The sequence below is a fragment of the Archocentrus centrarchus genome, unplaced genomic scaffold (genome assembly GCF_007364275.1).
Source record: "Archocentrus centrarchus isolate MPI-CPG fArcCen1 unplaced genomic scaffold, fArcCen1 scaffold_90_ctg1, whole genome shotgun sequence".
NCBI classification, from domain to species: Eukaryota; Metazoa; Chordata; class Actinopteri; order Cichliformes; family Cichlidae; genus Archocentrus; species Archocentrus centrarchus.
Window position 1 is genome coordinate 246,466 of NW_022060299.1, and position 15,810 is coordinate 262,275.

Genomic DNA, 15,810 nt, shown 5'->3' on the forward strand with positions numbered 1-15,810 from the left:
AGGCCATGCCTCTCCACCATCACTAGGGACCACTTCAGGAGGAACACTCCCTTCCTTAATAGTCTCTCTACTCTCGCACAAGACCATCCGACAATTTAGTCTAGCACAAAAGTTCCTCCCACGGACACGCACCCGTCCAAGTGACTTGATAGTTTGAAGGGTTTCTTCAATGACACTGATCTCCACTTCTTCTGGGACGAAGGTCATCAGCGCATGAGTCTCATCGACACCCTCACCACGGCACCAGCTCTTTAGCTCTGACACTAATTCAGTTTTATCCATTTTATAAATATCTGTAAGTGAGCTTTGCAATTTAGCTTAGACTTAGTTTAGCTGAGAAATCCAAGACTTATCCCAGCGGTGCCTCCATTTTATGTAGCGCTCCCCGTAAATAGAAATATTAATAGGGGTAGGGCTTTTGGGTTCTTATGCTATATTCACTATGTTTTAACCCTGATTAAGTCAGTGTCAATTTAAGCCTTGGATTTAGGTTACACAGTACCAATAAAACATTTCGAAACACACTTTTTAAAACTCACCTTTAAGGGTTTCTGTCTCTCCAAGAGTTTTAATCAAAAAACCTGTAAACACACTTTTCAGATGAAATGGTTTCTATTTATCTATAAGCTATAAACAAACTCACGGCACTCAAGTTTTAAGAAACAATATGAACAGATTTACTTAAAACTATTAGTTTTGATCAAAAGATAGAAAAAACAAATACAATTACATTAAACGGTCTTCAACATTTAACTGACTCGAACCCCTTTGTATAAAGTCACAACCAATATCATATGTGGGCCCACATACACACACACACACACCTAAAGCCGGCAAACTCAAAATTACTTAAAACCAAATAAAACGTTGCAGGCCTGGTTCGTGGCTAGTGTACGTGGAGGCCCAAAACACAATGGCCGTTTCACTCGTTAATGAGCCAAAATAAATGAGTGGTACCTTAGTATTTTGGTTGCTGGTCTGTAATCCAAAAGTCAGGTAATTGCTCTGAAGCAGATCCTTCTCACCTCACCGGCACAGCAGAGTCCACCGTCTCCTCGCTCACCTCGCTTCCAGAACAGGTACAGATGAGGCTCTGTCAATCCTCGAGCAGGGTATTTACTCCGTTCCCGGTCTGAAAACAGTCTTTCCCCTCTCACACAGTTCAACTGGGTTAGTCCAACTATATGCAAACAGTCTGTACACTTGTAGTGTGCTGACTCACTGCTATCAAGCTCGTTAGCTTAGCCGTAGCACACGCGCTAACGCTCGGGCTAACATTAGCATACGGGCCACAGTCATACACAGTCTTTGACAGAAGAATTGGCCATCCCTCTCGTCCTCGCAACAGGAAGAACTTATGCTCTAACGACAGATTGTCGAGCAGACAGTCCCATAAGAAACACAAGAATCCCCGCTTCTGTGTACTTAGCCTTAAAACTCGCTTCTGTCCTGTTTCGACACACTCGTTCTTAGCTCCTCTCCTTCTCTCACCCTCTCTTACTCTTGACACTCCCTCTCCCCTCTCTTACTCACGCATTAACCCCATAAATGCTGGTTCAAACAGTTCTTTGTCACACTTCACATTTTTAAAAGATAACCAAACAAACAAATCACAGTATTAAATGTATTTAAACCTTTCATTACATAAATAACAGTTTTTAACTGAAACATTTATATATTAACTGGATTTGAACAATCGCTTTTAAACCAAACCAAACACATTTTCTAACCGGGTTACATATATATACCACTCTGTAGACTTAGTGAAGGAAAAAACCAGGGTAGCAAATGTTTGACTAGAAAATGATAGCCACACTATTTTACTGTCAAAATATTTTACTATTTATGTCACTAGGTTGTGCACTTTCTATTACAGTTCAGCAATAATGTGGTAATAGTGGAAATAGTTGGGTGGCAGACAAGGCTGGAAGCCCTGGCAGACCAATCCCCAGATACTGAGGTTGCCTATTGGGACATGGAATGCCACTTCTTTCAAAGCCTTATTGACTCTTTTAATTGTATGCAGTGTGTGGCTGGACCCACACAAGAACATGGACACACTCTAGACCTCGTCTTATCTTTTGGATTGACTGTTTTTAATGTGAGGATTTGTGATGCAGTCTTTTCAGATCACATGCCTGTGTTGTTTGACATTTCCCTGCCTGGAAATACTCTCAAACCTCGTACTCCTGCTCAGCTAGCTCGCACAATCAACCCTTCTATTGTCAGTCTGTACTAGATGCCGTGGCTCCATTAAAGCCTAGGCAGCCAAAACCTAAGTCTGAGCCCTGGTTGGATGAAACAACTCATCCTATTAGGCACGAGTGTAGAAAAGCTGAACAAAAGTGGAAGAAAGATAAGCTCCAGGTTTCATTTCAAATCATGAAGGACTGCTGGTATCGCTATCAGGCAGCCGTGAGAGACGCTAGAAGGAAATATTTGTCAAACATCGTTAGATCAAACTGCGATAAGCCTCATATATTGTTTAAAACTGTAGACGCTGTGCTTGATGTCCCACAGAGTGTCTGCATTGAACCTTCATCTGAGACATGTGAAAACTTTCTAAATTTCTTTGTGAACAAGGTGGCTAATGTGAGAGCTCAGATATCGTCCTGTGCCGTCGACCCATCATTCACTGTTCCCTGCGCTGCTGTTTTCTATCAGTTTGAGCCTGTGACTCTACCTTTTTTGTATGAGGTTGTTGGTCATATGAAGCCCTCTGGGTCCCCTACAGATGTAGTCCCTCCATGACTATTTAAAGAGGTGGTTACCACTTTGGGGCCATCTGTTCTTGCTGTTATTAACAGCAGTTTGTCCTCAGGTGTTGTTCCAAAAGACTGGAAGCATGCAACAGTGCAACCTCTGATTAAAAAGGCTGGCTTGGATCCTACTGTGCTTTCAAACTTTAGACCAATTTCCAAGCTGCCTTGTCAGGTGTATGTCCCCTTAAAACAAGAAGACTCTTATTCTGTAAAATCCTTGATTAAGTTCCTTGATGAAGTTCAAACCTGGATGGCACTAAACTTTCTTCATTTTAACGACAAGAAGACAGAGGTTTTGGTTGTTAGTCCTGGTACTACTGGTGGGTCCTCTCCTGTAGATCTGGGGCCTCTAACACAATACGCAAAACCTACGGTTTCTAACCTGGGTGTCAGAATGGACAGTGTTTTTAACGTAGATAAGCAGATCAGTGCAGTGGTGAAGTCCAGCTTTTTTAAACTCAGACAATTAGCTAAGGTCAGACAGATCCTCTCAAAACAGGACTTTGAAATCATAATCCATGCGCTCATTACATCACAATTGGATTACTGTAACTCTCTTTATTATGGGCAGGGGACAGAGCTTTTGCTGTGGCAGCACCTGAGCTGTGGAATTCACTTCCACTCCATATTAGACAGTCTTCTTCACTGTCCATTTTTAAGTCACTTCTTAAAGCCCACCTTTTTTCATGTGCAACTGCTTAAGACTTGACTTTTATTGATTTTTACTCATTTGTTTTATTTATCAATTTTAATTATGTTTAATGTTTTTAATGTTTTCATATTTTATTGTGTTTTAATGTTAAGCACTTTGGTCAGCACTTGCTGTTTTTAAAGTGCTATATAAATAAAGTTGGCTTGGCTTGGCTTCTCTGGTGGGGAAGGAGCCTGAGCTAGCATGTGAGGTTGAGAGGTACCGGCTAGATGTAGTGGGGATCACCTCAGTGCACAGCCTGGGATCTGTCTCCTGGAGAGGAGACTGGTTCCTATTGTATGGTCTTTATCTTATAATATAAAGTGCCTAGAGGTGACTGTTTGCTGCGATTTAGTGTTATAAAAATAAAATTGAATTGAACTGAACTGAGCGGCTGGACTCTGTTCCAGTCTGGAGGTGCTCTTGGTGCTCAAGTGCGCTCAACCCAGTTATTCTATCATCTTACAGGGAGACTTCGGTGCTCATGTAGGCAATGACAGATCTAGAGCAGTCCTGGATTTATATATTTTGTAGGTGTGTGAAAATTCATGTTCTGCTTTATGCGAGGAGTGTGAATTTTTCCCAACAACCAGGCGCATACCACAAGGAAAATAAGCTCTTTCCGTACCTCTTTTAAAGATTTAAGATTTAAGATTTAAGATAGTGTTTATTTGTCACATGCACAGTTATACACAGTACAATGCACAGTGAAATGTATTTTGTACCTGCAACCATATATACACACACATATAAATAAGAAGAATAAAAATTAAAAAAAAAGTAATTCACACTATACACTATACTCTATATACTATACACTATACACACTTTTATAAATTATAATATTTACATTGTGCAATAATGGTCCAGTTAGGGCTCAGAGTTGAGCAGACGGATGGCTTGTGGGTAAAAACTCTTCTTCAACCTTTCAGTCTTAGTCCTCAGGCAGCGGTAACGCCGGCCTGATGGGAGCAGGGAGAAGAGAGAGTGTCCGGGGTGGCTGGGCTGTTTTAGGATCTTCATGGCCCTCAGCCTGCACTGCTTGGTGTAAATGTCCTGCAGGTTGGGGAGGGTGGTTCTGATGGTCCGTTCAGCTGAACGAACCACCCTTTTTAGGGCCATGAAGTCCTGCTTGGTGCAGTTTCCCATCCAGGTGGTGATGCTCCCACGCATGATGCTCTCGATGGTGCAGATGTAAAAGTTCCTGAGCACCTTGAGTGGGAGCTTGAAGTCTCTCAGCCGCCTGAGGAGGTAGAGACGCTGTCTGGCCTTCTTCACAGTGATGTTTATGTGATGAGTCCAGGACAGGTCCTGTGAGATGGTCACTCCCAGGTATTTGAATGTGTCCACTCTTTCCACCTCAGCACCACTTATGACAAGTGGATGGTAGTCCCTCTGCTGCTTCCTGCTGAAGTCCACGATCAGTTCCTTTGTTTTGCTGACGTTGAGCAGGAGGTGGTTCTCCTGGCACCAGTTCTCCAGGCGGGAGACCTCTCTCCTGTAGGCTGTCTCCTCATTGTGAGAGATTAGTCCCACAACAGCAGTGTCGTCAGCAAACTTGATGATGACGTTGGACTCTGACGTGGCCTCGCAGTCATGGGTGTACAGTGAGTACAGCAGAGGGCTGAGCACACAGCCTTGGGGGGATCAAGTGTTGAGGGTGAGGGAGGAACTTTAATGCTTTGAGAGCCAATTGTGTTGTCCATCTTCCAGGTCAAAAACACGTCAAGCCTGACCATATTATATGTATGCAGAATCCATTTTAAATAGTCATTTAAATGTCGGATTGTCCGGTGCTGAAACCTTAGGCTGTGGCTGTAGCTCAGGAGGTAGAGCAGCTCACCTAGTGATCTGAAGGTCAGCGGTTCAAATCCTGGCTGCTCCCGCGGGGGCCCATCGCGTATAGGTGTAACGCAGTAACAGCCAATCAAATCGCAGCTTTTTTGTCCAATGAAAAAATCGCTTGATTATTTACGTTATTGTCTGAGCGCAGGTTCGAGTCCTGCTGTGGGCAAAGCTTGTGTTACATTATCAATGAATAAACACCAGTTTTTCTATAGGAAATGTGGATAATGTTCATTTTGAACATTGCTTTTTTTCTTCTTATACACTGTTACAGACCGAGAGCTATTTTTCTGCAGTGTGTACCTATAGTTTCACTAAGTACATAATGAAGAATAAAAGGTATCATAACATTTTTGAGATACACATACCAGAGATATTAAAGTCCTCTTTTTTCCCATCAGTTTATTTTTGTCATCTAGATAACCCAGTTTAAATAAAAAGACTTAAGCTGTAACAGATTTATTGTTCTGTAATCACTAATCTGCCTGCTTATCTATTCTTTATATCACCTGCATTTTCCAGTGCTGTTAAACTCAATACTGACATAATTACTGTTGTTCAATCATTTTCTTGCCTGCCTTCTCTAAGCCAATTAACCTCATTCTGAATGCTTTAAATCTCATTGCTTTTCTTCCATTCTGTCTTTCAGACTCATTTTTACAACCCATCTCCTCCTTATTGTGATCACTCAGGGCCCCATCCAAGCTTCCATCTTCAGCTTCACCACTATCAGCTTCTAAACTCTGGAGGGGTCCTGTCCTAACTCCTGCCACCTCTGGGATTCTTTTTGCTATGATGGATTATTGGAGTCTAATTGCAGAATCACTTAAGTTATTTCTGTAACTTCTGATTTCAATAAATCATCAAAATTTTCCATGTGATCTCCCCTTATTGAACTGTTTTTGTAGACAGAGCCAGAAAGCAATAACCAAACCAAAGATAGAACACATCAGACTTGGATTATCTCCTACGCAGTCATATTTATTATAACATAAATAGAACAGAAAGGTTAGAAAGATAAAAGCTGTAACTCCTATACAAAAAGCATGGACTGTATTCATTATGTGAAGTGTTTTAGGAATAACAAGATTCAGAGGGTGATGCTCAGAGGTGCATTCTCGTGAAAATCGCCTCAGGCAGTGGAACAAGTCCAGTTTAACAACAATGTTTGGATTATAATTTGTTCGAGAGGCACAAGAGTTTGCCAGTGGTCCAGATGTGGCTGCAGCAATAATAGCAGGAGTGGTTTTCCAGGCATCCCAGTCTAGATTTTCACCAGGGATGCAGTCCGGGATCTTAAACGGTGCACAGCAATCCCTAAATGCAAGAAACACAAATATATTTAAACGTGTATATTATTAGTTGTTTATTAAATTGATCTTGAAAAAAACAACTCTATTTGTTCAGACAATTAATAGTTTGAATGACAATGAACAAAAAAAAAAGATGACTGTTCTGACCTGTCCACCCAGTGGTATCCTGCCTTTTCCACTCCATCTTCATTGCTGTCTTCAAAAGTGAGAACTTTGCGCACAGATGTGCAAGCAACACTTGTGCTGGGCCCTGAAAAGGAAAGTAGGCTTTCTGTCATTCAGTTGTGCAGGTTTTGCACAAGATGACATTATGACAAAGTGTAAAGTGGTTGTGAATATTATACTGGCATCAGTGATCTATGCATTAAGCCGAAGTTTAATTGAAAACCAATCCTAAATTAAAATGGAGACGTACCTGGATTTGACTCAGGCCCTTGTGTTTGATCTGTGGTCTCCTTCAGTAGAAACGACAGCTCCTTTGGTACAGGCACAGGAACCTTGCTCTTCTCATCTTTTGAGGCTGCACCTACAAGGTACAGGAAAAAAAAACAAAAAAAACAACCTTTTTTATCTAGACACAATAAACAAAACCTTTAATCAGATGGAAAACACTATAGTTGTTTGTTACCATCAGCTGATGATGCTTGAAGTTCAGTAGTTGTGTCGGAAGGGGGTATGGACAGTGCCGCAGAGGGAGCTACAATGGAAAAACGTGTTAGTCACTTCATAATTTACAATGTATGTGAGTGTTGGTGTTAGTAGGAACTCAAACATTCATACTCTTACTTCTCCTGTTTCTCATTGTTAAACAAATGTAAAATATCTAATTGCAACAGAAACTAAACAAATTTATTCTTCTAACCTCTACTTGTTGAAGCAGGAGAAGCAACATGAGTCAATGAACAACCATTCATTCAGGTGTTAGTGCCTAGTGCTACTTGATCGCTTTTAATACAACACCCATAAAGGACAAAAGTGCATACTCACCCCTTGTGGTTGGTATCAATTCATGAAGGCAGGTATCAATTCATAGTCCTTACAGCAGTTAATATCATGCCAGCACACAACTAAACTATCGGAGGAATGTGGCCGGAACACGGCCAGAACACAAACACAAGAACAACATGATATAACAGTTTAAGTTAAGGTTCAGTTTTGGAGGGCAATTCGTCGTGTAAAACAATTGTACTCCAGTTCTGAAACCTTTCATTAAAAACCTGTCTTTGCTCCTGAAGGCACTCTGGGTGTGGGTACTTCTGCTGCTGCTGCTGCTGCTGGCACAGTAACTACTTATGCAGAGACAGAGGAGAGGGGAGATATCAGACAGAAAATAGCCACGGTCAGTTCTGACCTTTAGTCAAGGTGATGATGGTTTACTTACAGCTGTCGGCTTCAAGTTTTTCAGGTGAGACACTCAGCATTGCCTCCTCCAACTCTTTGTCATCATCCATTCCTGTGATTCAGGCAAGAATTAAATAAATAATTAACTTAGTTTCACATCAAAATGTTATTAAAATATTAATAAAATTATCTACCAATGGGTTTGGTGGAGGTCCTTGTGGTAGCTGAGGCAGACTGATGCTTCTTGCGCAAGTACTGCTGCAGCTTATACATCCGTGTTTCTTGAATGCAGCTCTTTTCCATGATAAAGGCCGCGTAGCCATCACCTCTGCCATCCCAAATCTCCTTCCATGTGCTCTTAGATCGTAAGCCAAAGCCAACAAGCTGATCATCTTCACAGGAGACTTCTGCTGCAGCACTCACTCTGCTGGCCTCATAATCCTGAAGAGACTTTATCTCCGTAAAACTGAGGGCATACTGTACAAATGACTGCAGGCTATCCTTACTATGCCTTTCAGCCATGGCGATCCCTGCAGCCTCTTCCTCCTGGAGACTTTTGATCAGATACATGGTGTACCCAACATCATTTTCCAGAAGCCACCGGAAAGATTTTCCTTTATATTTTCCAAACTGCAGGATGTACTCTCCTTGCACCTCACGCCTGTCGGAGGCATCCCCTCCTCTGTGACGGACCACAGTCAGAGCATTCTGATGTACCAGGTCCTCCCTCATTGGTACAGACTTGTTCTGAAGTTTGGTGTTGTCTTTTATCCGCCGAGCTTCATCTGACGGGTCTTGGAGGAGGTATCCGAGTGACCCCTTGCGGAACACCACACAGGTTTTACCTGGGTACAATACAACTTTCTTGTGCATCTTGACATAGAAAAAAAGTAAGAAATAAACATAATTTGATTTTAAAAATATCATTTTGACACAAATACAGAGCTTTCAGGTCATAATCACATGACCTTTGACCCCACAAAAAAAGGACAAATTTATCAAAAGAAATAAATTAAAAATAATGCTGCACATTGTGGTAGGGTTTAGACAGCAAGCTCCAGGAGAAAGGTGAGGAGACAGAAGAAGTGTTTTAAAGAGCACTGACAGGAGAATAAATTTATTAAACTGTGGCCAGGGTTCAGCTGACTTAGTGAAAGCTTACTCTAGCTTACAATAGTTGTGATAAAAATGTATTTTATCCAGGCATTGCAAACTATTCTGTCTGTAAATAAAAATCATTCATGGTTGAGTGATTATTTGTTTATTCACAATTATTTATGTCAGTTGCAGTAGTCAAGCTTAACCTAAAACTGGTAGCTATAGTGTCATAGCACCTAAGTATTGCTGGCAGATTTTCAGCATATGCCTATCATGTTTATTCATTAGCGAGCATCGCTCACGTTAGTGAGATATCGCCCACTGATTCCTTGCTATTACAACACAATCACTGTACACATGAATGAAAAATAGCAGCAGGTTCATTCATAATTTAGCGTGTCATCTCACTACGAGCCATTAATACGCTGTTTAATTACACTACACTAGTAACCTTTGTGTCACAGCGGCCTCTTAGTGTTGGCAAAATATGTACAGAACTTTGTCAGAAACCCACCGAGCTTTTTTTAACAGTACAATCTGTTAATAACACACATGAAAAAATAAAACATCATGTTCATTCATATTTAGCACGTCATTTCACCACAGCTAATGAACTCTGATCATGGTAGCCAAGCGACGGAAGGACGCTAGTTTACGTGACTGCACCAGTAAATGAATTCACAACGAACACTTGTGATCCTGGACCTGCATATTCATTGTGTAGATTTACTCTTATTTCGAACATCCTTTCTTACCTTTAATAAATGAATACGGGGCACTGATTGCTGTAGCGAGCGGTGGGTTAACTGTCCTGTCTCGGCTAAAGTTTCAAAGTGGAAATTTTTAGAAGTACCGCATCGCAAACGCACAACAGCGCCACAAGGGTCATAGTGGCCAAAAATATATTACATCCGTAGTGGTTTAGCACTACCATAGAGAATGAATGGGAAACGGTTTAGGCCGTTTAGCTAAACAATTCTCGGCTTCCGCGCTTTCCTTGGGCAAGATACTTAACCCCAAGTTGCTCTCTGATGCAACCATTGGAGAGTGAATGTGTGTGAATGTTAGATAAATGTAAACATGTTGTATAAGTGCTTTGAGCGCTCAGACAGAGTAGGAAAGCGCTATGTAAGAACTAGTCCATGTACCATTTCTGATAGGCATGAGATGTTCATCCATCCACTTATCCTGTTCAGGGGGGGCTGGAGCCTTTCCCAGCTAACACAGGGTACACCCTGTACAGGTCGCCAGCCTGTCGCAGGGCTAACACAGACAGCACTTACACTCATGCTCTCATTCACACCTATGGGCAATTTGGAGGAGCCAATTAACCTAACCCCAGTAAATGCATGTCTTTGGACTGTGGGAGGAAACCCATGCAAACTCCACACAGAGAGAGAGAGAGAGGGCCGGGACAAGGTGGAATGGAACCCAGGCCTCCCAGATGGTACTCTAACTGTGAGGCAGCAGTGCTAACCACCGTGCTGCCCATGAGATGTTCATATTGCAGATAAAAGGACGCATAGTACATACTTTTCGTCCTTGCTCGTAATCGCTGTCTGTGTTTACCTCTGTGCTGCACACAGATGCTGCAGTAGTTTGGTTTGGAGCGTAAAATGTGTTTGCAGCACAAGAAAGGGGAGCGTGTTCTCCCACGTTTGTGCCTTTCAGCTTCCGTGTCCAGATGAGGACTCGCCCACACTCATACGTAAAGGATCAGTTCACAAAGCGTGGTGGAAACGCAGGCCCGGTTCATTGAAACCAGGACTGGCAGTAGCAAATGACTGATGGGCCGGTTCTGGCCCTTGGGCCACCAGTTGAATAGCCCTGGTCTACAGCTTAGTGTCAGCATCTTACCTAATCATATCTTTTAAATACATGTGGCACACATGAGCTGATTAGAAACCCTCAAACATCGAGCAATACACCTGAGCATCTCCACAAACATATAAGATTGTCATCTCTAAAGAATGCAGGTACTGGGCCTCTTAATGCTGACTTAAACAAGACCTTTTCCTAAGTAACTGTTTCATGTACGGTTACATTGGTATTAATGTAACTGACGCAATCCCAAAAAGATGCGTCTGCTCCCGGGATCAAATTGGGAACCTTTTGCTTGCTAGGCAAATGTGTGAACCACTATGCTATGGATCCACTTGATTAATGCATAATAAAAATAATATAAAGGCATATATGTCACTTTGGCTCGTGACAGAGTACTATTACAGTGTGCCATATGAATGCTTCCTCCAGCAGATCATGTGTGTAAGAAAGTAGGCACTAAAAAGCTATGCAAATGTGGTAAATGCAAGAGGTATAAATATATTAAACATCTCACTTAATGCAGATGTTGTAGTATTATTACTATTTTTTAATGAAAACATTCAATTCAATTTAATTCCACACTGAAATCTTTTTGTTCTGTAGCAGATTTACATTCAGAAAACCTTCATTTTACATGTATGAATAAATTAATATCAGCTATAAGTTTCCTGTCATTTTCTAAGTGTGGTCAGAACCTTTGATGTTAAAAGCCACGGAATGTAGAATGTTGTCAGACTGCAAGAAGGGTTCAGGGGCACCTGATCCAGTCAGAACCTTTGGGATGTAAAAATGCCACAAAGTAACAAACACAGAATGTAGAATGTTGTCAGACTGCAAGAAGGGTTCAGGGGCACCTGATCCAGTCAGAACCTTTGATGTTAAAAGCCACGGAATGTAGAATGTTATCAGACTGCAAGCAGAGTGAAGACTGAACAGTTTCACCAAACCTTTGGAGTGACAACAGGAAAAAATCGACGCTCGTAAAAGTGACGGCATCAAACATGTACTCCAACGTACAAGCCCAAGACGAGTTAGTCCCTGGAAGCCAGCTCACCTCCATCTTCTCCAACTACGAAGTATTAACTATCCTTGGAGAAGGGACTTTTGGCAAGGTTGCAAAATGTGTCAGGATGGCTGACAAGAAGACCGTAGCCATCAAAGTAATGAAAAATTACTCAGTAGAGGTGGCAAACATTGAGGTACAAAGTGCTCCTTTGAATTTGTGTTTCAAAGATGTGTGTAGTGGATGTGAAAACTGTAGAAATACTTATTGTGTAGTACAAATATCAAACTAATGTAAAACCAATCTGTGACCTATGTTTCCAGGTGGCTATGCTATACATGCTCAGCATGCATAACGGCAACAAACACAACTTGGTTGAATGGTATCAGGCTTTTATGGATAGAGGTCGTCCATGTCTGGAGTTTGAGTATCTTGACAAAAGTCTGTTTGACTTCATGCGAGAAAGACATTTTCAGCCACTCAGTTTAATGGAAATTCGACCAATAGTCATGCAGGTATGTTTAACTCTGATAAGTGCTTTGAAAATGGATACTGATCAAATTTTATCTGACATTTTTTTTTTTTTGGTACCGTTCAGATTGCAATAGCTCTGAAACACCTGAAGTCTATTGGAATCATACATGCAGACCTCAAACTAGAGAATGTAATGTTAGTCAATCACCAACAAGAGCCATACCGAATTAAAGTGATTGACTTCGGCCTGGCTCATGTCACCTCTGCTGCCACAGTGGGCTCTTGCCTTCAGACCTCTCCATATCGGTGAGTAGCTGGACTCAAATCTGATCTCTTACTCACACAGTCACACAAACCTCCTGAGTCTGTGCTTTCTGTTAGGAGTTTCTCAGCTGTAGTACAAATCATACTTATCCAAATGATCACAATTGATAACAAATGTAACAATTACAATCATTGCTCTCTGTCCTCCATCAGGGCCCCGGAGATTATTCTAGGCCTTCCGTTCACAGAGGCCATAGACGTTTGGTCTCTGGGCATCATTGCTGCCACTCTATACCTCGGTTTCCTGCTGTACCCTGGATACTGTGAATATGAGATGGTGAGTAAACAGTACCCCTAAAGTCTGTTTTTTGCTTGGCTGAAATATATGACAAAATTCTGTGCTGGACTCCCAGTTTGACTACATTTTCTGTTGTATTTACAGATGAGATATATAGTAGAAACCCAAGGGAAGCCACAGGACAAAATGTTAAACTCTGGGCAAAAGACCTCCCTTTTTTTCCACAAAGAGGATAATTCCACCAGCAGTAATTGGAAACTCAAGGTACTGACCACTTCACCATTGCTCTGTTTACTCCTGTATGCCAGTCTCTAAACTCATTTGCAATCTATTTCTTTTCTAACCCTCGATTTTTAACATATTGTCAAATATTTTGTTCTGAGAGCCCGTTTGTCCTACAATTTGCTGTTTCCTATCTTTTCAGACACCTTTAGAATTTTTCGAAGAGACGGGGACTTGGTTCATAGAGAGAAGAGAAAGAAAGTTTACCTCTCTGAATGACCTCTTACATGTAAGTACCCTTTGGCCATTCAGTGAAGAAAAAAAAAAAAAAAAGTCTTTTTGGTTGACATTTGTTGCTTTCTTCATTTTTCAGCTCCGGGAACCTGAGCATCAAAATTATGCTGATAAAGTGGCAGAAATGGCTGATCGCTTGATGTTCATTGAAATGATTAAAGGACTGCTTCAGCTTGATGCTGAAACACGGATTACACCCGAACAGGTGCTGGATCATCCGTTTGCAAAAATGAGCCACATGGTGTCCTTCTACCACCTGAGCTCCTAGTAAGTCAACACTGTTTATTTAGAACAATTGTTCTCCCTTAACCTCCCACTGCACACACACGTACAACACATTTCCCCACAGTAGTAAAAAGAAACAGGTTTAAATTGAGGTAAACACAACCTTGGTTGGACAGTAACACAACATTCCCCTCTTAACTCCTATGTAAACAATAAGGGTTTACTTAGTTTTTCACACACTTGTCATGGTATATGTCATGCTTTGCAGTTCATCTGGGGTTGTATTTATCCCCATTTTAATCCCTAATAAGGACCAGATTCAACTTTTTAACTGAAAGAAGATGTGATTTTTTTTTTTACCGTGACTGTTTATTGTATATCTCACGTTATGTGAAAATGTTTCATCCATATGAGTGAATAATTTAGCATATGGAATGATTTGCTGTCTGTCTTGCAGTGTACAGTCCTGTTATCAGCACACAAAGATCTGTAAGAAAAGCACAGTGTCTTCAGATAGCGGGACAGGAGTGAGTGGGTCTCTGCAGCAGCCCATCTCCGAGACCAGACAACCTGCCCAACAGCAGCTTCATCCCCCTGCAGCCGAGAGCAAAATCCTAGAGAGGCCCCCTTCCTCCAGGACCACAAGCCCATCCCAAAACAACTGTCCTCCCCCTTCAATTCAGAGAAGCAGACCCAACTGCTCCAGGCCCAGTCACTGTGAAACTGCCCAGACAGTTTCACTCAAACCAAACCCTGATGAACATATAAAGGACACCAGTCAGTCATTAAAAAGGAGGACGACTGACTGGAAAGATGTGGGTGAAAAAACATCCCCCTCTTCCACAGACCAATACCGAAAGAAATTCCGGTATTCTCCCGGGCCGTCCTGCTCAACCAACAGGAGGCAGAGTTCCATCACAGGGAATAAGAGGACCATCAGGGTAAAACTGCCTTCCACAGCCCACAAAAGAGGGCCAGAAAAGACCATGAAGGCAGCTGGAGCAGCTTTGGATCCAAAGGACAGTCGGGCTGATGACCACCGCTGCAGAGAAGCAAGAGGAGGAGCAGCAGCGCGCCATTGAATTTTTCCCGCAAATCGTTGGCACCATGGCGATTAAGTGGAAGTGGGTGGGATGTTCCAAAACTCATCTCGCTCTTAAAGTCAAGCCTTGGCTCTGTCTCTCCTTTCTCTCTTCTCTTTCCCCTCACCCCCAACCGGCCGCGGCAGATGGCCTCCCCTCCCTGAGCCTGGTTCTGCCGGAGGTTTCTTCCTTTTAAAAGGGAGTTTTTCCTTCCCACTGTCACAAAGTGCGATTAAGTGGAAGTGGGTGGGATGTTCCAAAACTCATCTCGCTCTTAAAGTCAAGCCTTGGCTCTGTCTCTCCTCTCTCTCTTCTCTTTCACCTCACCCCCAACAGGCCGCGGCAGATGGCCTCCCCTCCCTGAGCCTGGTTCTGCCGGAGGTTTCTTCCTTTTAAAAGGGAGTTTTTCCTTCCCACTGTCACAAAGTGTTTGCTCATAGGGGGTCACTTGATTGTTGGGGTTTTCTCTGAAATACTGCAGGGTCTTTACCTTACAGTATAAATGTTGTCAACTGGCTTTACAGAAATTTTTAAACTGAATAAAGTAACACAAAATTTAAAAGTAAACTGTTTCTTCATCATTGTAATAGTCAGGAAATTAAATAAGACCATTTAACATGTGTCAGTGTTTCACTGTGGGTTAGTGATATTGTTTTCCTTTGAAGTACTGTTCCATGAAGTACTCAGTACTCCATACTCTAGTGTATAACATAACAATGCAACATTAAAGCATCATTTTCTATAGAACGTACTCACTGATGCTGCATCTGTCATTTTGCATGAAAATGTTAAATATATAAAGAAAGATATTTTTGTTTATAATAGTTTACAATTATAAACTCAAGACTTCAATGAATATGAATAATATGAATTATCAGGGTTGTATTCAACTAAAGGAAAGTTTGGTCAACGAAATTTGTCCTCTTCATCCAAATGATTGCTCGTGATGGCATGAATTGCACATACAGTAACACAACACAACTGTTAAGGCACCAGCAGCTGCTTCTTTGTCATCACACACACAATCCATTATGGTTTGATGCACTTTAACATACCGGGAGTGAGGCCTCAGAG

At 41.8% G+C, this 15,810-nt stretch overlaps 3 protein-coding genes across 3 annotated transcripts; 2 read left to right on the top strand and 1 right to left on the bottom strand.

The window, feature by feature from the left end:
• Nucleotides 1–6,161: 6,161 nt before the first annotated feature.
• Nucleotides 6,162–9,996, bottom strand: LOC115777970 (uncharacterized). The gene is made up of 8 exons (XM_030725993.1): nt 9,806–9,996; nt 8,147–8,825; nt 7,993–8,064; nt 7,829–7,897; nt 7,240–7,308; nt 7,027–7,137; nt 6,759–6,861; nt 6,162–6,615 (listed from the first exon to the last, which is right to left on the bottom strand). The coding sequence occupies exons 2-8, from the start codon at nt 8,823–8,825 to the stop codon at nt 6,162–6,164; spliced, it is 1,557 nt and encodes a 518-aa protein (XP_030581853.1). The 5' UTR covers nt 9,806–9,996.
• A 1,879-nt stretch (nt 9,997–11,875) lies between these two features.
• Nucleotides 11,876–12,973, top strand: LOC115777971 (homeodomain-interacting protein kinase 1-like). The gene is made up of 4 exons (XM_030725994.1): nt 11,876–12,073; nt 12,201–12,392; nt 12,476–12,657; nt 12,829–12,973. Exons 1-4 carry the CDS (start codon nt 11,876–11,878, stop codon nt 12,971–12,973), a joined length of 717 nt encoding a protein of 238 aa, XP_030581854.1.
• Nucleotides 12,974–13,063: 90 nt separating this feature from the next.
• LOC115777966 (homeodomain-interacting protein kinase 2-like) lies at nt 13,064–14,750 on the top strand. Its single transcript, XM_030725991.1, has 4 exons — nt 13,064–13,177; nt 13,338–13,424; nt 13,509–13,696; nt 14,112–14,750. The coding sequence occupies exons 1-4, from the start codon at nt 13,100–13,102 to the stop codon at nt 14,734–14,736; spliced, it is 978 nt and encodes a 325-aa protein (XP_030581851.1). The 5' UTR covers nt 13,064–13,099; the 3' UTR covers nt 14,737–14,750.
• The last annotated feature ends 1,060 nt before the right edge of the window (nt 14,751–15,810 follow it).